This window comes from Melanostigma gelatinosum (genome assembly GCF_949748355.1).
Source record: "Melanostigma gelatinosum genome assembly, chromosome: 20".
Lineage (NCBI taxonomy): Eukaryota > Metazoa > Chordata > Actinopteri > Perciformes > Zoarcidae > Melanostigma > Melanostigma gelatinosum.
This window is the reverse complement of record NC_136653.1, coordinates 9,105,492-9,133,128: the sequence shown is the minus strand read 5'-3', so window position 1 is coordinate 9,133,128 and position 27,637 is coordinate 9,105,492. Positions and strand designations below refer to the sequence as shown.

The following is a 27,637-nucleotide window of genomic DNA, read 5'->3' as shown; positions in this document are numbered from 1 at the left end:
GTTTTTTTTCCGAGACACTTGTCTGTGGGAATCTAACCCACAACCTTGAAGTTGTTAGCGCACCAAAACCGACCACAATTGCCCAGCTCCTGGCCGCGGGTATTTTCAGCCCGTCTAGGCTTGGTGTCTGCGAACGGCTTCCTTTTTTTCTATCCTGGTCTCTCATTGTAACACGCATCTCACGTCCAGGCTCTTCAGATGGCGTCCCGGACGTCAACAACCACCCGTCTGTCTCGGGGGGCCTCTTCTACGGTGGCGGCATCTTGGCCCGCATTCTCGCTCTCACTCCGCCCTTTGACCTGTGTGTGTGTCGTGCAACGGCTGTCAGTTCTTTTTTCTTTTTCTCCCTCTTCGCAACAATAATATAGATTTTCTTCTGCTAATTCTTTACAGCGTCGTATTAATCTTTATATGTGACCGTGAGGCTCAAAGGATTTTCTCACCATGACCGACTGCGCCAATATCGCATGATTTAACTCTTTCTGAGCAGCGCTGTGGCGTTTGAGGAAGTATGTAAGAACTCGTAAAAGATGCTGGCCAGATGAAGAGAGAGGCTCCCCCTCCCTTCATAACTCCCTCGCTGCTGACTTGGCCTGCCCGTGAATTCCCATCACGTTGAAGGGTAGTGGGTCAGATGAGAATCGCATCGAAAACAACGTCTGCTCCAAATAGCTCCTTGCGGAGAATCAGTGAGGTGTGAAAGGAAAATGAGAATGGGCAAATTTGTCCACTGACGCCCAAAGTTAGTTTAGTTTCTGCTGTGAAAACACATAAAACGCGATGGTTTCAATGGGGACGAAATGGTCTCCTTGCTTTCCCCAAGAGATCTGGGTTCGCGACCCCATCCGTTCATGTTTGCGCGCCAAATGTGCTGCTCTATAATCACCACTGCCACTAGCAGTAAAAGTCTTAAAAGTGGTGTTTCTAAATGGCATCGGGGTTTCAGCGTGTGATTCAAGCCATATGTGTCAAAACACGACTTACATCTACCCACCATGTGTGAGCAGATTCCATAGATAGGCAGAGTTTATGCAGACAGCCTGTTGTCCTGACACACTCTGAGTCCAAGGTTCTCTCACTCGCTCGCACGCGCGCGCTGTGTAGTTAGCCTTTAGACTGCCACCAGGGACCCCAGGGGACACAATAAAAACATCCATCACACCACTGGCCATCGGCCAGCTCCAAAGAAGGAGAGTCAGAAAGCAAAAGCGGAGAGAGAAAGTTAATGACCACATGTCTGAATACTCCTGCGAGAGTTCCTGCAGACTCCCCATCTCACCCTTTCCGTCTCTTTCCCTGCAGCGCTCTATTCTTTCAGCCACACACCAAAGGCCTCTGTCTGTCTGGGGGTCATTGCATCACATACAGCTGCTTTAAGTCACACTGAGAGGTTGTATGTGACCCTGACCTCGGGGTCTGACAGTGCCTTCCCCTCGCACTGACCCGCTCCACCGATTTCTCTCCGACTGCAACCTCTCGGGTTTCTTTAATTAGCCCCATTATTCTATTAGGTCCGCAGCTCCCCGCTGTCTTATCCCGGTGTCCTTCCCAATCTCCACACCCGAAGAAGTCCTTGAGGAAACCATTATCTAGAAGGAAAACCATTAGGTGTGAACAGGTCGTGAAAACAACCAAGATGACGTGCTAATGGCATCGAGCGAAGTGGCACAAACCAGAAGCTCCTTTGGTCTTAGATCCACATTATTTTTAATCAATTGGGAAGTGTGTCAACTGAAGAAACTGCTTTCACCTATACAAACACACCTGGAAAGAGTGCATCCCTGTAAATAAGACACCATAGATTGGTCACTTAAAAGAGGAAATCCATTTTTTTCTCTCTAGAAAAGTAAGCATAAATCAGCCATTTTGGTAACAATGTGCATCTTGTATGTACTTGACATCCTTGAATTTCAGCCAGATACCTCATTTTGGGCTCTGATCATGTGACATTTGAACAATGCAGCTCTCAGCAGAGTGGAAAACCGATGCAGTTCATCCAAGTTTCATGTTATTCTCTGTGATGGCTTTGCAGGGAGCGACGATCAGGCGTGACGATCACACGGGGGCCATCGTCGTGGCCCGCATCATGAGAGGAGGAGCAGCCGACAGAAGCGGTCAGTTCTATGCATTTTTGTCTCCACATTTGTACGTGGATCTGCATATGTACGTCACAAACGGGATTACACCCAGCGTGTAACAAAGCAGGCACGTGATCGGGAGTTATCCTCACGCCAGCTCCGTCCCGCAACTTGTCCTTTTCCTCTTTGTAAATATGCCCGTTAATGACGAGAACACTGCGGCGCTCTGCTTGCTGTCCACATGTTTTCTGTTTCGTTTTCTGTTCATTGTGTCCAGTCTGTTATTCCGCTCTGCCACAGCGACGCCAAAGGCAAATTTCCACATGTGCGGACAATAAAGCTTTGATTCTTTCCCAATCTCAAATGCCACCGCGAAGATAAACAGTAATCTGGTGTACTGTACACATCCCCCGGGCTCTTTGTGAGCGCCGGACTTCTACACAGTAGCTCACTTATATTAGGACATTAGAATAAATGATTGTGGATGCTTGTGTGTGACAGGGCTGATTCACGTCGGGGATGAGCTGAAGGAGGTCAATGGAATCCCTGTGGACGACAAGAAACCAGAGGAGATCATTCGTATTCTGGTAAGCAATCCTACGTTTGTGTGTGTGTGTGACTGCATTCGGCCCCGTGTGTGTGTGTGCTGGCCAAGAGTTTCTCCATGTTTTTCATCTCCAGTCCCTTGGCGAAAATAACATTCCTTGTTTGTGATTGCAAACATACCTCCTTCTAACTCACCCAGGACCACATGCCTCCCGTCGTAGCGCTGAAAAACCAAAGCCTTTCTCTACAAGCCTTTAGACCACATGCATCGAGCCACACGGTTCCCTCTGGATGAGATTGATGCTTGGTAGTTTCCTCCGAGCGGGCTCCGCCGCAGGCCTCAAATACGCTCCGCCGTGGGCCTCAACCACGGCAGGGGAGGGGGGGAGGGCAACTGGAGAGGAAAGAGAGTCTCTTAAACTCTGGAGGCGTTCGCAGACACAAAGGCCTCCGGAGCTGATGAAAGCTTTCAACACTCCCCCCCCCACACACACACATTCACACACTCACTATATTCCGGCCAAGCAGTCATCCAATCCTAATAACTCTTCCATTGTTGAAAAATATAAACAGTGCTTTGACATATCTGACTTTCATTGGATTAGGTGCTGGACAGATGACTGGTGTTTCCACCCCCCCCCCCCCCACCATTTGTACCTAAGCCGGTGTATCTATCTTGTCTCTCCAAATTACTCAGGCCCAGTCGCAAGGAGCCATTACCTTCAAAGTGATCCCTGGGGCCAAGGAGGAGGAGCCGACCAAGGAGCCAAAGGTAGGTCTCCTCCTGGCGCAATCATTATGTTGATTGGGTTACACTTGTCTACTTTAAAGAACAGGGAGAGCTTCTCTGCTCCATCATGATGCTTTATTTTCGGTGGATGCAGAACATTGTGTTGGAGATTTTTCCACCGTAGTGTCCAACCTCCTTTGTGTTGATGAGTTGTGTCCACCCCCGCTGCCAAAGCAAATGAGACCAACTCCCTTAAAGAAAGAAAACAACTTATTTTCCCCCTGTTCCCTTAATGTGGAAAGAGTACTGATATTAGATTGTGTCAGCGGGTGGAACAAAGCCATTCAAACTGGAGCCTCTGACTCAGGAGAGGTTGAGTCTCGCCACACTTGGAAGATGGTGACGGGGCTTAGTCCGGCCTGCGTGTTGACGGAACCACACAGCGGGACCAACTTGGCCCGAGGTTGCAGGTTTCAACTTCTGATTGCAATGACCTTTCTGGAATAATCGCCCCGAGCGCTGGTGAAGCACCTTCAGTGTTTGCCGCGGTGGCTTCCCCCCTTAGCGCTCACCCTCCACGCAGTGGAAGGGAAAAGGTCGTTTACAGTGAAGCCTTGCTTTTTCCTGTTGTGCCCTCAATCCAGCTCTTTGTTTCCTGCTCTATGTCCAGGTGTTCATGAAGGCGCTCTTTGACTACGACCCTAAAGAGGACAAAGCCATCCCATGCAAGGAGGCCGGACTGGCCTTCAAGAGGGGCTCCGTCATTCAGATCATGAGCCAGGACGATGCGACCTGGTGGCAGGCCAAACACGAGGGGGAGGCCAATCCCCGCGCCGGCCTAATCCCATCCAAGCAGTTCCAGGAGAGGTAAGAGACGACCCCAGCTACCGTTGCCTCTTCTTTGCTTTGCTGTCACAACTTTCACCCTCTTTTCTCTTTCTCTCGCTCCACGCTGCCAAAGAAACGGTCTGGATTTCCGCACAATGCCTGGCCCCCGAAATGAGTAATGACAGCGAATGATAGCGCTGGTACGGATCCACATTAGATGGCAAGCGGATGGGAAAAATGGCACATCAGTGTGCGAGCTCGGACGGCCGCACTTGATGTGCGACGCACTAGCTCGGGAGGCCTGGGGCAATTTTCTGGCAACGTCGGCGAGCATCAGAGGAAAGTAGGGGGGGGTGAAAAAGAACGAGAGAGAGAGAGAGGAGAGCAAAATAAGAGAGAGAACATACGCAAACATTTCACCCCACAGTTTCGTCAATAGTGCGTTTATCCTGCCTCTCTTCAATCCTTCTTTCCTTTCACCAGCTGACCGCGTGAAGCTGGTGGATATCGAAGCGCAGCAGGAAGTGTTTATTGTCCCCCAGGCGGTCATGAAAACTGGTTTTATTTTTTTCCTCTTTCTTCACCATCCTCTCTCTTTTCTTTCAGGAGATTTGCACTGCGGCGACCTGTTGCGACCCTCCCGCTGCAGAGGACCTCTAGCCTTCGATCATGTAAGCATGCACTCTCCGTGATAGGCCCAGCACAGGACAACAGGCTGCGACAGGTGGGCGGGTTTAGGAGGGTTAGATGCACAAACAAGCGGTGGAAGCTAGGGGTGTCACTCAGGACTCATCCCCCCATTCCGAGGCCGCCGCCAAAGCCGGCCGGCGCCGTTGCGCTGCTTCACGCCTGTCATCAGAGTAAGTGTTGTGTCTGGATTTGCCTTCCTGTCTGCTCCATGGTTCACTCTCCCACCAGACTCTCTCTCTCCGCTCTGTCCACCTTCTTGCCTGATCTCCACGTGTTGACGCGGTCGGCTTTTTAATGCGAAGAAGAAAAAAAGGGGGCGGAGGCAGATAGGCACCAGATGAAAAGCCTCCCCGAGTTCAGTCAGGGCAGCACGTTGACGTTTTTTTTTTCCGATACCTTTATCATTCTCATATTGTCCTTGTTGTTTCCCCTCTTTCAAGTCTCCCTCTACAATTACCTCTCATCCTACTCGAAGTGGGCTTCGGCCACTGGTTCGACTTAAACTGTCACATTACGGCGGGGTGGAGGGCAACATCAGTGGGGAACATTACCGTGAACACTAACATGTGAAACAAGATGTCAGATAAAGGCGAGACACATTTGGCTCCGCACTTCAGAAACAATCACGGCTCCCGGGGGCCCCCGACGTCCTCTAGCGCGGAGCGACCTTCGCGGTGATCGCTCCTGACTGCTGTTTTGGCTGCTCGTTAGCTCCGTGCGGTGACGTAGCAGCTCCCTGAGCGTAAGGCGAGCCCCCATGCTGTGGTCGCTGGTGTTATGTATGTTTTGATTTAACCTTGTTTGGCCAAAAATGGGAACACGGGAAGGGGAGGAAGCATTTATAAGTGCCTCCAAATGTTCACGGCATCCTAAACCAAACACACACACACACACTGGTCCTGCGTCGGCTACCATTAAAGCCGTTTTATAACTGTTTTGGATGGCACTCTTAAACAGCTGGAGTGATTTCAAATGCTACCTTAAACCCTTTTGAATGTAAATATGTTTCTTTCTGTGTAGTCACAGTGGCTGCACCGCAGACGTATCCCACAGACTGTGTCTCACTAGGTAACAATGGATGTCAATGCCTTGTAGCTAAATAGTAACGAGAAATGTTGTTTGGTAGAAGGTACAAGTCCAGTCTAAAGGCCTTTACACGCCGTCAATTGGAATGTTGCACTTGTCGAAAATTCACATCGCTGCCAGTATGGATAGTTTTAATGCGGAATATTTCGCATTTTCGTGTTGTTTATAGTATACGTCACACCCCCAATGTGTAAAGGCCTTTATAGTTTGATATTCGAGTTCGCTCAAAAACATCTGAACATAAGGTCCAGTTACTAGCTTTTTTTTATTTAGCTTTCAGCTGCATCTCTTGGTCTTCATCAGTGGATGGAGTACACTCGGTTGTTATCACGTAACCTGGATAAAACTTTGGGGATCCGGAGTTTACACACTTTGTCCATGTCATGACAGCTGAGCATACTTGACCCACTGATGAAGACCATGAGTTGCAGTTTGAAATCAGTTGAAAGCTAGTAAGTGCACCGTGAGCTGGTATTTTCTGGTTAAATTAATGTAGCAACATTACACAATGAAATATAATTCGGAGTTATTTCAATACGAATTTGTCACAGTGTTGCGTACTAGTTTAGTTTATAACAGCGAGACAAACTAGCTTACTGTCACTGTGGCTCAAATTCCAGTATTTGACACGAGACATTAGGATGTTGACTCTTCTCTTTGTCGTTTGTTTGTCTTTTGTTTTGCTTTTCTAAGACGATGTGGCTGTAGAGTTTGGTAGGTGTCCTCTTCTTCTTCCTTATTCTCTCATCCCCGTTCCCTCAACTTATTCTGTGTAATCCAGCAATTGCTCTAACCGTGACTCACTTCCATTCCTTGCTTCCATTGCTCTCACAGTCGAGGAGATCGAAGGTACTACCTGTCTCCCATTCAATAGGACGTTGCTGACTAATAGCGTTGCGAAACGCAAACAGTAAAACCATTTGTGTGATTGGTTCACCTTCATAATGTCTGTGCGTAACCAGAGGTCCACCTCTCACCTCTGCTCTCCATCCTTGTTTTCATTTGGCCCGTGTCCTCATGTCAAAGCTAATCGCTCTTAAAGGGGCGCATCAGACGGTCAACTTCTTCCCTCAAACACAGCGGAGAGTTCACACTTTATTGGCTCTTGCCTTGTACAAAGACTCATCTTTCACCAGCTGACTTGTCATTTTCATTAGAGCGGACAGGAGAGAATCGTTCCTTCACACGGACACCTCCAGTCACCTTGCGCCTGCGGAACGCACTAATAATACAAAATGATTCATAAACGTCAAAAAAGAAAACATCCAAAGCAATAGCCAGCGGATTAGTGGATTGTAAACCTTAAATCCAGTTTAGGCTCATTATTATTTTCATTAATAGGGTTTATCCACAAGTTTAGTTTCGGTAAATTCATTGTATTATCTTTATGTTTATGAGGAAGAATAAAGAAAAACTTCTTTTTTTTTAATGTTTTTTTTTTTTGCGGTAGACCTGAGAAGTGGAGTGACAAAAAAACGTTTGATTTAGACTGTTTTACATTTCGTGTTTGGTTTAAGAACGGGTCAAGAAAAGTTTTGCCAGGATTTCTGTGAAAACCGGTGGGGAAAAAGTTTCATTATTTATCCGAGTTATACTTTAAATCAATGAATCTGAACCTCCTTTGACAGACCTCTGGACCCCACTTTGAGAATCACTAGTTTAGAATGTAGTCAACCTCTCTTCTTATTCAACACTACATCACTGGCTATCACTCTGCACAAAGAGGACTTAATTAACTGACGCTTCTCCATAAATAACAGCAAACATCTCGTCAGATGTCTGTCTCGTTGACTGTGTGTACCTGTGTGTGTGTTCTCGTGTGTGTGTGTGTCTTCGTGGTTCAAGGGGTAGGTGCCTGTTGCTCTCATGTCTGACTATTCTCTTTAACATGATGTTGTGCCTCTCTTCTGGCTTCTTTCTTTCCCTTCTCATCACCAGAGGACGCTGACTATAGTAGCGGATTCCAGCTAGGTGAGAGACGTTGCCTCCTTTCTCTTCCTTCTGCCCTCCGCTCCCTCCTGATGCAGCTGTCCCTTCGATGAATGAGCAGTTTGGACAGTGGGCCAGGATTGTGTTAGATTTACATTAATCCCCTTAGCCCCTCCTTCATAGTCCAGCCTTCATAGCGTGTGCCACATTATCAACCCTGACAAATAGTTATCTGCTTTTCATAATGTACTTGACGTGTTCCCTCTAACTCATTCAACTTGGACTCGCATGTGAAAAACACGAGGAGTAGTCCTGTAGCGGTGCAGAAGCCTACGGTGTGCTATTTTTGCCCTCTTGCTGACGGCGTGAGTCCAATGGCAGATCTCGTCGAGGGTTTGCAGAATATAGTAGTTACCCTGTTCTGCCTCCGCTGTGGGCTTGCAGACGTCTTCGAGAACAGCTCTGGATGGGTTTGTTTTTGTTTTTTGCACGCTTTGTCCTGGAGGTCCGGCTCCGGCGCCGGCATCGTTGATGTGGTCCCGGTCAGAGTTAATGACAATTACCGTGGGCCGCTTTGGTTCTGCAGCCCTTTCCAGAGAGCTGCTTCCAATTCTGCGTCTTGTACAGAAAATGCTCCCCATCATGATTTTATTACCGCTGTCGTTTTTCCCGACAAATCACAAGGTATCGTCCCGCTGCAGGACCACAGGCCGTACCGGCTGGCTCGTACACAAATCCTCTGTCTGCCCGTCTGCCGTTTTTTCTTTCGTTTCTGTCTCTTTACATCTCCCTCTGTCTCTCTCCGTCTCCCTCTCTGCGTCCCATTCGGTCTGTATTCAGAGGTTGAGGTCGAGAGGTGAACTCTCCTTTGCACACAACGTTCAGACTCCAGATTTCGCAGGATATCCAGTGCACACGCGAGTTTATAAATACGTAGTTTGAGCCATGTCTGCCAAGCTCAATCAGGGTCACTTCCCAAGGCCGAACCATGCCAAACACCAGTCCGTTTTTTCCACTCCTCTCTGTCCCCTTCAGGCTTGCCCTTACTGTCACCCTGCCTCCTCCGTGAGGTCAATGACCTCAGCCTCTCCTCTTCCTCCTCGGTACCCAAACAACATCCAGCGCTCTAGCGGGTTAGCAGCATTTCTTGACTCCAGCAGCCCAGAACGAGGTTTAACTGAAATCAGAGAACCTCAGGAGGAAGAGAAGAGAGAGAGAAATAAGCAGAACAGATCCCTGTGCTCAGATGTTGATAGCTTTTAGAGCCAGCAGACTGGAGAATCAGACCTAGGAGGAAGAAAACTGCATCCCATGATGCCTTCTTATCGGGTCTTTCTAGGAAGCAGTGCTTTGAGACTTTTAACTCTGTACGGAGAATTAAAGAGCAGTTTTTGACACCCAGGGCACTTTTATTTAGTGTAGAAGACACTAACTGTGACATGGGCGCATATGCACGGTGACACATCATTAACACAATCTCAATAGTCACACACTGAATATCCAAATGAGAAAGGTGGATGGATGGAAGGCAAGCAAGTAGCTCCAAATCAGTGAAAGCTGAACGATCCGGGGCTGGAATATCCATCAGCCCCTCTCATTCCAATTATGTCCAAGTAATGGAAATAAAATGGTTAAAGTGTTATTTCACTGAAACAAAAAATGCTCTATTTCCAAAATGACAGGAGACCATCAGGCTGCCGGTTCAAGGTTAGGTTTGTTAGTCAGTTTTTCCCCCCGTCTGTGTCCAAACATCTGTAGATTGAAACGATACACATTTTTATGGAGGGGTGCTTTAATCAGTATTAGCAACTCTAGTTGTTCCGATACGGAAATGCCTCCAGTACAGCCTGAAATGCTGGATCAGGTACCTGCGAGCATGCGAGTCTACTCACCGACCCAATACCTCAATATCATATTATCTATCGGCTCAATTACTCTACACAGGAACAGGAACAACAGCAACACGTTACACTCGCTACCAAAGTCCTTACACTGATCAGTACCGCACACGTGAATGAAGCTCCGAGACGGAAGCGAGCCGGCTCACTCATCCAGGAAAAAAAAAAAACAATCGTCTGCATCGGTGCGAAAGAGCCATCTCGCTTCTTTCTCATCTTTCGTAAGAGCCGCACATGCGCAATAGGGAGAGCATAATGTTAGCCAGAGCTGGCAAAATGTCAGCAATTTGGCAATATTTTACGCTGGAAAATCTGTCAAACTAGATAATAAGAGGTTCTATGACATTCATTCTCTGTACGCATTTATTCATGTTTTACAAAGGGTTTAAGTCAAGTGAGGCCATGCAGCAATGATAGCAATCATACATCAATACAGGGTACATAGTTATTGTTTTACACAGTGGTATCGATTCAGTACTCTGTTTTGGCTGTACGCATGTTCGGGTATGGGACTCATGACGGAATAAAATGGCATCAGAACATCTCTATTGGCACCAAACATTGTAGTTGTTTATAGAGTCTAAAAAGAGACGTGTAAGTTCCTTGAATGCGATTTTGTCGTAGAGCCTCTTCCCCATCTGAGCATCAGACTGATGAGACAAGCAGGTATTACAGTACTTTTGGCCCTCAGAGGGCCCCTTTGGCATGTTGATAGTGGCTTCCAAGGACTCCAGTAAAAGCAGAAGTACTTGTGTGTGTGCGTACGTGGTTTTTTTTGTTGTTTTTTGCCAACACATGAGGCATCAGGCATCGTTTTGAGACGAGACATTCCTCAGCCCAAAGAGCTGTGGGATAAGATGGAGGGGAAAAGCAAATAGCGTTTGACACAAATGGACCTCTCGCAGCCAAAGGTCTAGAGCGCTGTTCCACCGTATAAGCCCGTAACACTTGGGTCGGGTACCACTTTCCAAATGCTTAGCGCGGGGGCCGTGGAAACTACTCCCAGAATGTGTTCTCCCCAGATAACACTCTAATGGGTTCACCACCGTGGACTGCCACACGTACATTTCAAATGGAAGACCTATACGAACTTTGCCTTTCGGCTACATTGAACTCTTGACTGAAGCTTCCCTGAAGTCCGGGTGTTGGGTCATGCACTTTGTGTTTACACTGTCATGACCTCTTCCAGAAACGGTTAGACGTTTGATACGATCAAATATTCTGAGATCAGCCATGGAGCCCACTTTTACTACAGTACCGAAATCATTTTCACAGATGTCTGTTAACAGTTGTGCGGAGGGATCATTTGAAGGACACACGCCTGTCTGTCGTGGTATGTCCCCTTCCTTCTTTTCACTTGCTAGCCTTTCAGAATTCTCCTCTTGTCTCGTGGTCCCTCTTCTCTCCCCTATTGGTTCCTCTCCTTTCCCCTCCCAATTCCTCTCCTGATTCCTTTCCTCTTCTGATTCTTCGATTGATTCCTCTCCTCTCCTGATTCTTCTTGGCGTTTTACAGTACATTATGTTGGCCCTCAAAGACATGGCTCAACTTCTGTCTCCATAAAATGTGGGCACATTTTCCCTCAACAGTCTAGCATGTTTCATTGTATTATGTGAGCAATAAGCAGGCAGAGCAGTCCCACTCTCTACCCCGGGCTTCTGCATTTTTGTCATTATGAGCAACAACACTCCCTCGTCCTTTTACTCGGTGTTGGGGTAATAACGGCTGACGGTGTGGAAAGCGTCCTACGCCTCCCCAGCTGCCCGCCATGAGCCTTCCTCATCCCCCCCACCAACCGAGCCAGGCAGTGGGCACGCATAGTGGGGCCGAGAGAGCCGGTAATGCTTCCCACATTTGGTGCCCAGGAGCATTACAGCGTCAAACCGCAGCGTGCGGCGTCGAGCCACGGGCGTAATGCTCACTTAATCCCCAGCTGCCATGCGCGCTTCATTCCATAGATGTCGTCTCCATTAGTCCAGAGGAGAGAGAGGGCCCCCACCGGGAGAGCCAGGATGGCACAGGAGCTGTCAGCGCGGTGTTCTGCAGTTAGGCCACGGGCCTCAGACGGCGGCCCTCGCGGCACCGGGGCCTCGCAACAGGTGGTTTCACTATGAGCCTGGTCCTCTTAGCTACACCGCACGTTTTCTGTCTCCCTCTCTGCACTAAATGAAGTTTGATTGGAGGGGAAAATGTCTTTTTTTTTTTTTCTTATTCTCCGTCTTGACATCTCACTGATCGCCTATACGTATGATGTCTGGAAGATGCCGGTATTGTTCTCAGGCTTCTCCTCTATGAGACGTCCGTAGGCAAATGCACGACTCAAGTCTTCTTCGAGTCATCTGTTATTTTTTTACGAGCATTTGTCTTGCTGCACTGTACTTCTTTTTCTTTACAGTGGTAGCCATTTCCTTTTGTTTTTTTTTGCAGGTGCGGGTTCGTAGCAACGCACGGGATAATCGTGTCCGAGTGGGCAGTTTTCATTCGCCGTTAGGGTCGCAGAGGCCTCAGAGGCGCTTTCTTCACGCACATACTGAAAATTTCCTACGTGGCTGTAAGATATTATCACTCTGGAAAATGGGCTTGAAGGACTGCTGGCGACTTCAGTCAGTGTGTGTGTGCGTGTGCGTGTGCATGTGCTTAGTCACAGCTTGTGTTTACACTATGTTAAATCTGCTCATCTTCTTTCCCCCCACTTTTTTTTTTACATGTTTCTGTTTTTCTGAAAGGACTTTGAATCAAAGTGTGTGTGAGAGAGAGTGAGAGATGGTGTGTGTTGCAGTTTTGTCTCCCTTTTGATCCGGTCGTTGATTATAAGATCAAGGCATGTCCACTCTTGGATTGATATGAGAAGCCTTCGTGACGGCGCACACCATAAAGCAATCAGAGATGACGGCTGACGGTGGGGTAACCTTTCCTGAGCCAAACAACACTAAAGGACACACGCGTACATAGACACACTACAGCCGTTCACCAACTATACATTCACATACCAGTCAATTACATGACAAGAACATCTTTCGTTTCTTCCGTATCACACGATTAACTCTCAGTAGAAATGTGGTTTGAGAGACCACAGGATTCAAGATGTGTGGAGAAAAAAAAGGATGAGTCATCACTACCTTGATTAAAAAGGTAATATAATCATTTTATATATGTCGTGTCTCACAAACGTTGAAAGTCTTTAAACATCACCACAGTCTCCACGAGAAATGTGGATGCAGAAAAAGAAGGAAATTCAAATCCTCTGCATGTCACCAGAGGAGAATGTGAATAAGGGGTTTCGAGTGTGATATCCAGGGAAACTGTTTTGGCCGAGTTCTTCTTTCAAATACAGCAAAGATAGCTGTCTGAAAAACCGAGCTGCACAATACAGTGTGAGGTATTGGACGCCGAGCTGTGAAGGCGTTTGCCAAGATGCTGAAACGACCATGAATCACACAAACGTTTTGGGTTTTTTTTTTTTTTTGGTATATTTTAGATTAACGCGTCTCTTTCTGTCTCCTCTCCCCTCCTCTCTCTTTTTCATCCTCACCTCCAGCTGGGTTCAGGAGGAGCTTCCGTCTGAGCAGAAGGGACAAGAAGACCAACAAGTCCATGTACGAGTGCAAGAAGAGCGATATGTACGACATGGCTGACGTGCCCACGTACGAGGAGGTCACCCCGCACCGCAGGCCAAGCGGAGACAAGCACAGGCTGGTGGTCCTAGTGGGTGAGTAGAGGACTGGACTCCGAAATTTAAAATAAAAAAGCTATGATGTCACTGCTTACCTCACTGCGTTTGGGGTGGGGGGGGGGGGGGGGGGCTGTTAAACTTGGCACCGTAGATTTTAATAAAGCTTCACACCACATGAGATGTGGAGGAGAAGTGCAGATAGCACGAGAGGAAACAGGAGCCCTCTTTCTCTTAGAAATACGCAGCTCGTCCTTTTCAATATTTTCTCCCTCACTTTCCGCCTAATCCGCCTCGCTGAGTGAACTCATTGTCTGTTTCTTTTAGAGGAGCGGCCTGCTAAACACATTTGCCCGGAGAAACGAATTTCCAACGGGGTTTTGACGCGATTGTAGTGCCTGCCCAGAACGTCAGGCATGCGAGGAATCCCGAGCCCGAATCGAGCACCGTCTCTCTCAACTGTCCACACACTGCGGAGCTGTGGTGGAACACCGAGAAACGCCAAGCCCACGCCACGTGTTGCTCCAAAACTGATATTCTTGTCCAGTCCGCTGAAGACATCGATGCCAGTCGGTTTGAATTAGAGTGATGTAGCACCAGTGTAACACCCACCGAAACACCCGAGAGTCTGTCTTTCACAGACGGAGGGTAGAGACGGAGGGAGAATTAAAATAGAAGAGAGAACATGTGGATATTGATTCACGAGTGTGAGGTTTGCCATCTTTTTTTTTTGTGTTCCTTAATATCAAAGTTCCACAGATGAATCAATCGTCAATACTCCAATAACCTCTCCCGCCTTCCCTCTTTCTCACTCATTGCCTCAGTTTCCCCACTGGGGATGTGATGGAAAGTCTTGCAACAATACAGGGAAAAATCTTTTCTTCCTCTCCTGTGTACCTATGATGGAGGTGTAGTGTAGAGACAACCTTATTAAAAATTAACCTGTAACTGTAGTAACTTGCTTTTTCACATCAAATCAATTATCTTTGCTCCAAAGGCTTTTACTGGGCTGATTGTGTTTTAATAGAATATGGAGTTAAATTTACTCGGTGGTAAATTGATTTAATATTGCATAACACAAAACCTAAAAGAATACTTTCTTAGAAAAAAATAAAAGGGACTCTGGTCTAAAAGGTAGAGTCAGCATAATCTGTTTATTCATCCCGGAGTGAAAATACACATCGCAGCAGCACAGGTAGGAAAACAGATAAGAGAACTATTTGAATAAAAGAATAAATGATTGAAAGAAAATTAGGACATTATCTTAAAAAGAAAGTTGTAAAAAAATAAGAACTATACACATAGTATATAGAATTATAATAAGTAAATATAGTGCAATATGAAATAACATCGTGCCAGATACGTAACTACAGCTCTCATAGTAATAATTATACGAGTAATATATCGTGGTGGAGCAGGTGTACTGTTGTAATGTGTTTACTTTTATTTAAAGGGACACCCCACCGATTGAAAATGTCCAACTGATGATGTCATCGGGGTAACCGTATAGACTGGGGCTTGAGACTACATAGTGCTAAAAGAAAGCCCGGGGTCTTACAGTTTAAAAGATGTGGTTGTGTGCGAGGCAGCGATGGTCTTGATACGCAGATGGGAGAGTTGCATTATGGGAAATGTAGGATCCAGTGTTTGTAGAGATTGACCCATAAACGAGGGACTAAGAGCGAGGATATATTGGCCTCTGCTGCCCCAATTTCAACCATTCTTTTTATGTTTTAGTGTCCTTTTTGTCTCTTTTGAGTCCCACAGCTTTATGGAGGTGCAATGCTTAATTGATGGAGAGCACCTTTAATATGTTGCTATGTTAATTTTGATGCTACGTGATGAATCTGTTAGTATATTTATGTGATCATAGCTACATAAAAACATCCCTTGTAGAGCCTGTATTGGTGGCATTTATTGCACCACGTTCTCTGTGAGAGAAGGTAGTGATGGATTGTGAGACATCCGTCACATTACCGATGTGTCTGTGTTTGTGCAGGACCCGCAGGCGTCGGCCTGAATGAGCTCAAGAGGAAACTGTTGATCTCAGACCCCGAGCACTTCAGTGTGACCATCCCACGTAAGTTCTCTCCACTCAGGTTGGATCAAGCCCTGTTTGTGCATGTGTGTCACTGGTCAAATCCAGCATTATCTCCCAACCGTTCCTCTGTGTGTGTGTGTGAGTGTTTTATACATTGTATCCATAAAGCTTAAGCCTTTTACCGGAGCATGGTTGTAGATCATAGGAGGTAATCTCTCTCTCTCTCGCTCTCTCCCTCAGACACCAGTCGGGCCAAGAAGAACCAGGAGAGCGACGGCGTTGAGTACCACTTCATCTCCAAACATCTCTTTGAGACGGATATCCACAATAACAAGTAAGCACGACTGTGCCCGGTATAAGTAAAGGAGAAAACTAAAGGCTGAGCCAACAAACTGGTCAACCTTTGGATAGATTCTAACTTCATACAGTAGACATGGACTACATACGGTATGGGAATATCTACCAATTTGAAAACATAAAACCTCCCCGACAACAAAAAGAAAGCAAGACTTTTTTGCGGTAAAAACATTTTCAGTTACAGCGCCTTTATCGTGGTGGGCCATGAAGTTGTTTCCAGTGTCTTCAAATACTCATAAATAATATGACTCCATCAATTTCAGACAATGGATTATTATTACATGGCATCAGTCACTCTGCCCGGCGCTAGTCATGAGCAGACTGCATGCATGCCACACCATTAGCTTCAAATTCTTTCCACCTTGTTACTCACCTCGCTGCCCGTTTTCCCTCCTTGTTTTCTGCAAAAAGAAATAGACCAGTTTTTGTCCTCGCGACAGCTGATTGGTGTCAAAAGGGGGAAGATTATCTGGTGGATACGTGTTTTGCTTGGCGGGGTTAAAATCCTGGTGGATTAAAAGGGGGGAAGGTTTTGCCGTTTATGATCTGTTTTTAAGTTCTGCTGGAGGATGCTATCTTCAGATCTGTCAGCGGTCGAGAGGGTAATCCTTCTGAGGGTAATCCTTCTGTCTCCGTGGATTTTTATACATCAAATATTTCAGGAGTTTTGCTGACACAGTCGACCAGATTGGGAAAAGATTGTAATGTCACTCTCTGAAGGGACTTCAGTGTTTCATTAGATCAGGGATTCCCAAAGTGTGGTGCACGAGCTGCCTCTAGGGCAGGGGTGTCAAACTCATTTTCACTCTGGGCCACATCAGCATCACGGTCGCCCTCAAAGGGCCAGTTGTAACTGTAAGACTGTATAACTAACTTCTCCCGAACATATTGTTAAATAACTCTCTCTGCATTTGATTGTTTGTTCAAGTGTAAAAATATTGTACATGCAGTTATATAAATGAAAAATGATATTTAAACACATTTGTTATCATAACATAAATCATTTTAATTTAGGGTTAAGAAACCCACATTACTCGATCAAACTATTAAAGAAAATAACAAAGACAAATATCAAACACAAGGTATTACATTAACTTTGTTCAAAGCTGTTTGTGTCACCTCTCTGCATCACTAATGTTCCTCCCTGTCGTCGTCCTGTGCATGGCAGCTACATCCAAGAGCTCCTCACTGAGAGTCAGGTCTGATAAACACTGATAGATGCTCTGTATCCGTGTTGTCTGTGCTTTCATCAACAGTTCATTAAAAATACAAGTACCTGCTCGTCTCTTAGCTAGCTGTGTTGTTAGATTGCTGCTAGTTCATGAACTCGGTCTGCGATGGTGTTTCTTCACAAACTGACATTTGTAAAAGTCTGTATCTGGTCGGAGCACTGCTCACATACCTTCAGCATGCACTGGGCTGTAGCTGTGTAAATATATTCTGCTGTGATTGCAGTCTGCCTTTTAATTCTTGGACAATTTGGTGTTTTTCTTGGAGGCTAAATGTAGCTCCGTGTTTGGTGTCAAAATGCCGACGTGAATTGTATCCTTCATCACCGACACGCCTAATAACACAGAAGACAGACCCGTTTTTCTCCTAGAAGCACAAACATGTATTCACTTTCACATCTTTCATTACATTTTCTTCCCTCTGCATCAATTTTTGTCTTCGTGGACATTTTGGGATCTTTTTCAATTGTTGGAAAACTGCTTTACGGGTTGTTGCCTCTCCTGTCCACCTGTTATAGTTTTAATGTCTGTACACAGACAACATGCTATCTCATAATTTCAACTTTCTATCTCATAACTTCGACCATGGGGATACTTTTATTTTCAAGTCTAACTTTTAATTATTTTTCCAAAAAAAAAAAAGAATATATATATATATATATATATATATATGTATATATATATATATATATATATATATATATATATATATATATATATATATATATATATATATATATATATATATATATATATATATATGTATATATATATATATATATATATATATGTATATATATATATATATATATATATATATATATATATATATATATATATATATATATATATATATATATATATATATATATATATGTATATATATATATATATATATATATATATATATATATATGTATATATATATATATATATATATGTATATATATATATATATATATATATATATATATATATATATATGTATATATATATATATATATATATATATATATATATGTATATATATATATATGTATATATATATATGTATATATATATATATATATATATATATATGTATATATATATATATATATATATATATATATATATATATATATATATATATATATATATATATATATATATATATATATATATATATTATTTTTTTTGCTGGCGGATTCGCGGGCCACATAAAATGATGTGGCGGGCCGGATTCGACCCGCGGGCCTAGAGTTTGACACCTGTGCTCTAGGGGGTGCGCGAGAGGGAAAATGTAATGGTGGTCTAATGGTGTAATAATTAATATTAAATATATTTTTCACAAAGTAAAAACATGAATGGAACAGACTGTCTCATGTTTGTCGTTCTGGTGTTGACGATGATATGTCCCTTGAGGGTTGCCGTAGCGAATGCGCAACCCCCGCCTCTGGCTAAAGGAGAAAACAATAATAATGAGAATAGCCGTGGGCTGATACAAGATGTCTAATCTCCCGACTCCAGTTACTACTGTATGATAAGTGCCCTTATACACGAACCCAAGACGCTCGGTTACATGAATTATAAAAATTCCCCTTGTAAGATTTAAATTAAAAACGTACAATTTAATAAATAAATGCACTTCAGCTCCTGCCGCCAGACTGTCTTTTACGTACACTAGCTAGCCTAGCTTGTGCAGCTAACCTCAGCTAACAGCTAACTTCATTCATTCAGCAACATTCATGCAAATATGATAAACTGGCTGAAAATCTGGGAAACTGTCAGGTGGGACATCTGAAGCTATCAGTCATAAAAGAGGAGCGGGACAGAGAGAGAGAGAGAGAGGAATCTGGGGCGAGAGGAACGGAGAGGTGCGTTGGGGAGAGACCGGGAGAAGAAATCGAACGGGAGTCAGAGGAAGATGAGATGGAGGAAGGAGGAAGGGATTGCACAGACAAATCGGGAGCACATAGGCCCATCGCGGAGTCAAGGTAAAAGAGGAAACGAGAGAGCATCAGACTGGGAAAAAAGAGGGAATATGATGAAAATTATCCGTCAGTGAGTAACTGTGTGCAGTGAGGTTCTGGCTAACAGTCTGAAGCCCTCTTATTTACGTCGCCACCTGAACACCAAGCATGCCAGTGCAAATCAAAAGACCCTTACATTTTTTTTTTATATCGAAATTGGAGGAGTTACAAAACAGCCAAAAACAACTGCAGTCTCATTCTATGTATGGTTAATTGTAAATTAAATGTGATGCAATCTGCCTCTGAGCCTGTGCGTGTGTGCTCGCCATCGTGATTGCTCTTTAAAAGTGACGCCTTGTGTAACTGAAAGTTATTGAAACTTTGTTGCAGTGTTTGTTTGTTTGCTTTGTTCTGATTCAGGGATTAATATGATACAATGTTGCAGTCGCCCCTTTGTTCAGTTTGTGTTCACACTGCAACATTTAACAGCGGACTAAATATTGTAAACAAACGCCACGCGCGAGCAAACTGTTCTCTCATTGGTCCGATTTCTATGAGGCTATAAATAGACTCTGTTGATTCTTCTTTTTTTAAGGTGTGGGGGATTGGGGGTGCGTGAACCCGGTCGGGATGTAGAAGGGGGTGCGCGGCCTAAAAAGTTTGGGAACCGCTGCATTAGATAACTAAGCCCTGCTCAAAAAATGGTGTTTTCTGACTTAACAATCCTCTCACCTCTTCTCTCTTTCCATCTCTTTCCATCTCACCTCTCAGGTTCATCGAGTACGGGGAGTACAAAGGGAACTACTACGGCACGAGTCTAGACTCCGTACGCTCCGTCCTCTCCAAGAACAAAGTGTGCCTGTTGGATGTCCAGCCTCCTGTGAGTGACACAGACCTCGTCCTCTCCATCTCGCCAACAGTTGTTCCTCACTTCTCTGTTTTTTCTTGTAGCCTTGTGATACCTCAGAAGCAGATCTCTTTCGTCCCTGGCTTTCCTGAGGCCTTGGCTGCTTACTGGGTTACCAAAGTGTTTTATTTCGGGTTTTTGTACCCGGAGCGATTCCCTCTAATTTCCTCTATTTGAAGATTTCCTCTTTGGCTTATGTCTCTTGGGTGTAGTGGCGATCAAACCCCATGAAAAAAACGACACTGGCTGTGTCGGAGCATGTTATTGCTCCCGTGCTGACTCAGCTGGAGGTGAACGCCTCCCAGTGGTTCCTCTCCTGCCCCTCCTTTGGCTTTTTATCCGTCCTGCTATCAGTGGCGGGTTTCAGACCCACCGCCCGTGAGCACGGCGGGACGCCCAGATTGCCAGGGAAGAGCCCGAAGCTCGCCTGACGCCACCGCTAACCAGCTCTGACCTCTCTCCCACCTCTTGAGAAGCAGATGGGCGGTGCCGTGTCGTGCAATTGTCACCAGAAATAAGTGGCAAGAAGGCAGATGTGGGCAGAAATGTGTCCTCCAGTATCTTCCAAAAGAACCACATGTACTACACAAGTCCATGTGGCAGAGGCCTGCCCTTAGTTTCACAAACCATTCAACCACTGGTTGGCTTTTAAGGAGACACACCTCGGGCACAAACGTTGTTTTTCAAGCACTGGTCAACTTTGAGTTTTTGATTTTTTTTCTCCCGTGAGATGTCTTCTTTCAGACTAGTGCAGGGGTCGGCAACCTTTTCTATCCAAAGAGCCATTTTGACCTATTTTAGAGGCTCGCGAGCCGCATGCGGTTGCCGACCCCTGGACTAGTGGAATGAAAAACACACATGTAGGGGCTTATTTTACAGCTTTTGTCTATTTGCGTTAGCGTTGCCTCATTTGCATATTTAAACATCATTTCAGAAAACTTGTGATGCAAAATTGTTATTGTCAGTCATCAACTTGGGGAAGTTGTATGGTTATTCATATTGGTTAATAGTTAAATTCCTCTATTCACCTGCAAAAAAAAGGGGGGGGGGGGGTTCTGACTCTGATCCAGAAATCCACTTACATCCACCAAACATCCCAGTTTCATTCCTCTCTATGTTCTGAAGGTTTTTACGGAGGGCTTTGTTCATATATCATTCACAGCCTGATTTATAAAACATTCTGTTCCTAAAAACATGGTGACATGGCTGTTGACAGTATTTTCTGATTTACGGAGTGATACAAAGAGATATCCAACATTCCCTCAGTAAAAACCAAAAAAGACTTAACGTCAACAAAATGAAACCTGGCTTGTTCAGATTTCTGTTCTGTCTGATGAGATGATGCCGAAACAGTATATTTAAACATACATTTTCAAAAATATTAAAGTAAAGTATTTATCATCTTAATGTAGCCCGAGTAATCTATATATATTTGTTATACATTGTTGACCCTATTCACCTGTAGTGTCTCCTCTTCACCCTTCCACACACAGCAACCCGATGTCATAATTCATATTTATTTCCAGACCCTAAAGCTCCTGCGGACGGCGGAGTTTAAGCCCTTTGTCGTGCTGGTGAAGCCTCCAGCGCTCGAGAGACTGAGGGAGACCAGACAGAACGCCAAAATCATATCGGGCAAGGACGACAAGGGATCCGCCAGGGCTTTCACGGTAAGAGGACGCGAGGGGAACGCTTATCTCTCACACTGAGTCCGACATCGATCAGCATGACATGTTGTCTCAGATGACATTAAGTTAGATGAAAGTTGAATGACCCCTGTGAGGAAAGCTACAACAGAAAATAACAGGAAACAGATAATAGGATATACAGTAGGTTAGAATAAGGAGGGATTTTAAACAAGCGGCCGGGGAGATACAAATGGTGTTCAACCACAATGCAACCATCAATTATAGTTATTTATGAAGCTCTACACAATGATGTCATCGTGTAATACTGAAGAAACACACAGCAGATTAGCAGCAAGAAGAAATATCAGCAACACTATCTGGACCCTGTGTGTACGTTATGTGTGTGCGTGAGTGATGAGGTCATCCCTCACACACCTCCATCCCGGCCCCCGACGCAGATGAAACCAATTAGCCTATTTAAACCTCAGTGCAGCAGCATGCAGGGATTTCATGCAGCTCTCTCGTGTTGTGCTGACGAGGCACCTTTTTAAATGGATGTGTGCTTAACCAAGCGAACCCTAGCCCGCAATATGTCGTGAACTAGCTCATTCATTCACCCACTGAATTAGTAAACCATTACTTAATTTAAAGTGGCAATCTCAAAGATTTTCATTTATATAAAAGTCTGTTAAGTCAAGGTAACACAATGAGCCACTGACTAAAGCGTCGCAATATTTTTATAATTGCAGTATTATGAACTGGACGTGACATTCCCCCAAAACATACTGTACTAGTTTTCCTCCATTAAATGCACACAAAAAATGTAACTTTGCACACAATTCTGAAAACTGGCATTTTAGTATTGAATGCTCATTAGAATAAGAACTACCTTTGCAAAAGGCGCGTCATATTTCTCTCGCAAGCCAATCAGAGCCGAACGGGCTTTTTTCAGAACGTGGTCTTAAAGAGACAGGCGCCAAAACGGAGCGTTTCAGACAGTACGGACTGTGTGAGAAAAATGAGTTGTTTTTAACACCGAAGCGTGTAAACATGTCCCAGTAAAAAAAAAACTGAGAACAATTACGAACCAGAAAATAAGCATAGACATCCCCTTTTAAATCATCAAGTCTATATTACAACGCCCCGCCTAATATAAGTGAATTCAAGACTTAAAGTCGATATGAAAGTTGAGTAAGTTTGTGTGTAATGCAAAGTGTCAGTGGAGTCCTACACTGGATGGAGTCCCAAGATGTGTATTCACTTGTATTTCTTAGTTCAGAACATCTAAACACGAGCTGATGTGCCTTTGTACGTGATGCTTGCAAGTTGTAAACGCTGAACTTTCAAACAAAGTCATGAGTTGAATCGCGTTTTGATTCTATTAAATGGAGTCTAGAGTCATCTTCTGTACACACAGGAATCTTTTGGAAGATCGACCACGATCGGATCTGTGAACATGTGTTCAAATGTTGTGATATTATGAAAGAAAACTGAGCACAAATCATTTATCCTCACATTTTTGAATCTTATTTTTCCTTTGTAGATCACATATACATATTCGTGCCCATTTTGAGATCTATTTCGCACACACACTTCTGACCTTCGAGAAATGTTCGGCCGGGTTCAGGCGGTCCGATCCCTCCCAGTCCTGACGGTGGATTTCCCCAACCCGCATATAAAATCCAGATCGGCTATAGTGTATGTTTTACATGTCTGTCTTTTGGAAATGCCGGTTATGTTTTTGTCCCCTGCTTATTTTGAGAACTTTCTTTTTTTTTTTTTTGTATTTTCTTTGTGAATTGGACTACCGTGTGAGGAAATGATAAACATTCCTTGAGGTCGGGTTGCTGCACGGGGAGCTTTTAGTGCGTGGTCGGGTTCATGTGTAGGTACCGTGTCTCCGGGAGGTTATAAAGGGCTTCACACGGGCCACTTTGTGTTTATTTGCGTGTTCAAGGCCATCTATTTTGTGTTCACAGTATGTGAATTTATCTCCCCTCCTGTTTACCGAGGCAACCCTCGGTTCCCCCCCCCCATTCGGTTTTGCCGCCATCTCGTGCATTTTGTGTCTCTCACCTTCTGTCTTCTGTCTCTCTGTTCTCACGCACGCTGCAGGAGGAGGACTTCCAGGAGATGGTGACCGCCGCCCAGACGCTGGAGGCCCAACACGGCCACCTGTTCGAGAAGGTCATAGTGAACGATGACCTCTCGGCGGCCTTCGGCGAGCTCCGGTTGGCGCTGAAGAAAGTGGAGACGGAGACCCACTGGGTTCCGGTCAGCTGGACTCACTCCTGAGATCCACACGGACTTTACGAGGAGAAAAGGGAAGGGCTTTGGCCAAAATATGCAGGTTTTTAAAAAAAATAATCTTTCGATGTCTGCTTGGGGGGGGGGGGGGGGAAACGGGAATAAAACTGCTGCGTCGCCATACCTGAGCTGCACGGAGCAAAAAAAAAGGAAGAAGCTTTTGCGTGAGATCGGGCTGGATTTAGACCTCTGTCCTAGTCTGGATGCGGACCTCCAAGTCCGAGCAGATCCGACAGGGTCGAGGCTGAGGGGCGTCCGTCCAGAACGCGGCCCTTGGACATCAATCCGGGTCTCAGTCTGGGCTGCACAGCCATGGCAACGGGGTCTGAGCTCCTCGGTCCAAAACCAGAACGTGGAACGAGCCTGGACCATTGCCTCACCAGCGAGCCAGCACATCAGCAACCGCGCCAACCAGGACTCCGTCTTTAGTGTGTTTATAACATTAGGCCATTAGAAACCAAAGGGATTGACATATTTCTTTCTTGTTGGACAACGTACATGCATATGTCTATAAAAGAACACTTAAGGGGGGGAGAGGAAAACATATTTGCCTTCTGTCTTACTCTATTTCTGTGCTTCAATAATACTTCCATGACTGTTACTCCAAACAAAGCACCGTGCGGTACAGTCCCGAGAAAGGGCAGTAAGTGTAATTTTATTTAAGAGAAATTAATATATTTTCCAATATCCGCCTTTTATACACGTATCCTGACTCCTGATCTCAACTGTAGCCACCGATCTGACAGCTCCTCGCACCCGAGGCGTCTCATCTTTCAGTCAAGACTAGTTTTCTCCCTACAAAGCACACAGAGAGCCATTTTTATTTAGGTGTTATATCTTCAATTTAGGAGCATTATGAAAAAAGCCCTTCAAACGAAGGTGCCCAACATAACAGCTTTGCCATTTAATGTCTCAGATCTGGACACTTTTTGGCTGTCTGCTTGAAGAAAATGTTCACAATTGTGTTTTATTAGGGTGGAGTCTTTATTTTTATTCACATGGCTGCAGTGAGGCTGCTAATAGAAGGTCTGCAGCACACGTCCAGGGTTCTAACTCAGAGAAATGCTAAGTAGCTGCCCTGGACTTTATGAGCATTAGAAGTTTATTGCTAATTTGAGTCCTATTCCCGGTCTGACTTACTTCTTTTTTTTCTTTTTTTTGACTTCTAACTGATTTTCACAGCAGCCAGTTATTAATCCTGGCTGTATTATTATTATTATTATTATTATTATGACTGTCACTAACAATGGTACAGCCCTGGTAGCTTCTCCTTTCTTTGCTGATGAATGATGAAGAGCAATATTTGACACTTTAAAGGAATAGTTTGCCGCCTTACTTATAGTGAGACGAGAAGGTGACCATAGTGACCACTTTCATGCATATATATTATTGATGAACCTTGAGCCAAGAGGCGATTAGCTTAGCCTAGTTTAGCTTAGCATAAAGACTGGAAACAGGGGTCAACTGCTAGCCTGGCTCCGTCCAAAGATTGGAAATATGCAGCAGCTCTAAAGTCGTGGTTTTATGAACTTGTGTTTTCACTCCGTGAACAATTTATTTATTCATTTGTAGGCTTTAAAGGAGCTGCTCCACATATATTTTTTAAACTGTGGCGAGAGCCAGAGTGGTTGTCTCCCCATGCATTTTGTTTATGCTAAGCTAAGCTAATTATTTTCTGCCTCTAGCTCCATGCATAGAGTACAGCCATGAGTGGTATCGATTACTAACACTTGGCAAAAAACAACAATAAGCATATTTTCACAAGTCAAACTGTTCCCCAAACGATGTATTTTGACCATTTGGTTTTTATACTGTATGAATGAATTCCCTCTCATACACTAGCTTTATGTCCAGCTCAGGTTAACCTGCCCAAATTTCTTTGTTTGTTTATTCTACCTTTTCCACCCACTGTAATATTTATATATTTGATTTATGTCCATTTTAAAAAAAGGGTAATATGTGTGTTCAGTAATGACACATTTTAAAGAGACTTTAACACCCCGAGTCTTTTATTCATTTTAGTGTCTCATTAAATCCCCTCTTTATATATTATTTCACTTGTTCATATTTCACCCGTCATCTACTTTATCGATCAGAATCAGATTTGTACAGTCTCCAGAAAATATTTAGAATTTCCTGCTGTAAATGAAATGCTGTTGTATGAATTGACATTATTCTTGATAACTGCTACATTTTATATTAAAGAAAATCCAACTAAACTCGTACGTGCAAAGATTGAGAGCAGAGATACGTGTCCCAGTGTTTCTGGGATTTCTGCCCTTCAGTGCCTTTTTTGTTTTAGAAGAAGAAGAATATTGCAGCCACGTCTTTCGGCTGCTGCCACAGAAGTTCGCTCCGGAGTGCACAGTTGTGTAAACAGAGCTGACACCTTTCATCTCGTCAGTGAGTAAATTTGGCCGTTACAGCTGAATTAGAGTTTCTGAATATTGCAGTACTTTTCCTCACACTGCAATCACCTTTAATGCATTTTAAATAGTGATTTGGCTTCCTGGTGGCTCAGCTGGCTGGTGTCTTTATAGTCTGACCTGTCTTATAAAGACAAAAAAAATAACCTTAAAAAAATGAAATTCTTGAAAAAATAACTGTTCATCTGCCATTGCAGATTTTCATCCAGCTCGTACATTCCTGTAAATGTATTCAGAAACTTTTTGTCATCACAAGTGCACATGTCTTGCCAGGTTTCCATTCAACGTCACATTTAACACTCATTTTCAAACAAATGTTCTTAAAATCAGCAAAAGAAACTGCACATTTCCATCCACCACTGTCATATGAATGTTAGTGTTAGTTCTCCAGTCGGATGCTATTACATCAGCGATGACGTCAATAAAATTCACGAGTCATAGCTCAAAGGAATGAAAAGGATGCGGACAACGTGATGGTAATATGACGTTTGTTTGTTTCATGTATTATTCATTGAGGAAAATGGAGCAGAAACTTCATCAACATCATGGTTGTTTTATTGCACTGCATCGTTGCTTTTATGGATGCACCAACGTTTCACCTCAGCCAAGCTAAATATATATTTTTTTTAATATCCGGTGTTACCACCCTCCGCACACCAATTGAAAATGTGCATAAAAAGACACTTTAGGTTGTGACATCCAGATGGAGCATGAACTCCTAAAAGAGTCGCTGAGGATTTGTTGGATCGAGATTGAAGCAAAGGGCCCGAATCCAGTTACTGCTGAAAGCACCAGAGCGGGGAGCGGGGGCGCTCCTGAGAAGCCCGGCCTTCAAACCAGCGACCCACTGGAGGATTCAACGGGCCTCCGCTTGGTATTTTACATGTGAAATGTCCTAAATACTCTATTTTATAACGTTGGGCAACTGGGACAGTCCACAAAGAAAGTGTCTCCAACATTAACTAACACGCATGTCTACTGTTTAAGTTTACTGTTCGTAACATGCTAACGCTACATGCTAACAAGCTAGTAGCCTCGCCCGCATGGTGAGCATGATATTGATACTTTGGTTTGCAATACTGGAATAAAGTAGTTCAAGTACTTACAGGGTACGTCGTTAGCGTGAAGCCTCGTTTATTCCATCAGCTCGTTCACTTCCTCATCACTCAGTAAGAGCTAGCTAGCTCAAACCTTATCGTGTTTCCAGCCATCTCTTACTTAGAAAAATACAGAGTCCGTGCGCATGCGTATTCCAGCAGTAAACACTTGTATTTTAGTGCACATACAGACATAATGTGCTCTGCTCTCATTATGATGTCCTGGGAGCTTCTTGTT

General features: G+C 44.4%; 1 protein-coding gene across 2 annotated transcripts in view; it reads left to right on the top strand.

The window, feature by feature from the left end:
- mpp7a (MAGUK p55 scaffold protein 7a) overlaps nt 1-23,937 on the top strand; it is a 58,399-nt gene extending 34,462 nt beyond the window's left edge. For both annotated transcript variants that reach the window (XM_079291681.1, XM_079291682.1), the window contains exons 7-17: nt 2,033-2,114; nt 2,580-2,665; nt 3,322-3,396; nt 4,025-4,221; nt 4,789-4,853; nt 13,324-13,494; nt 15,455-15,535; nt 15,737-15,830; nt 19,806-19,914; nt 21,468-21,611; nt 23,685-23,937. In XM_079291681.1, coding sequence (XP_079147807.1) covers nt 2,033-2,114; nt 2,580-2,665; nt 3,322-3,396; nt 4,025-4,221; nt 4,789-4,853; nt 13,324-13,494; nt 15,455-15,535; nt 15,737-15,830; nt 19,806-19,914; nt 21,468-21,611; nt 23,685-23,864 — 1,284 coding nt within the window. In that variant the 3' untranslated portion in view covers nt 23,865-23,937. The remainder of the gene's footprint in view (nt 1-2,032; nt 2,115-2,579; nt 2,666-3,321; nt 3,397-4,024; nt 4,222-4,788; nt 4,854-13,323; nt 13,495-15,454; nt 15,536-15,736; nt 15,831-19,805; nt 19,915-21,467; nt 21,612-23,684) is intronic.
- The last annotated feature ends 3,700 nt before the right edge of the window (nt 23,938-27,637 follow it).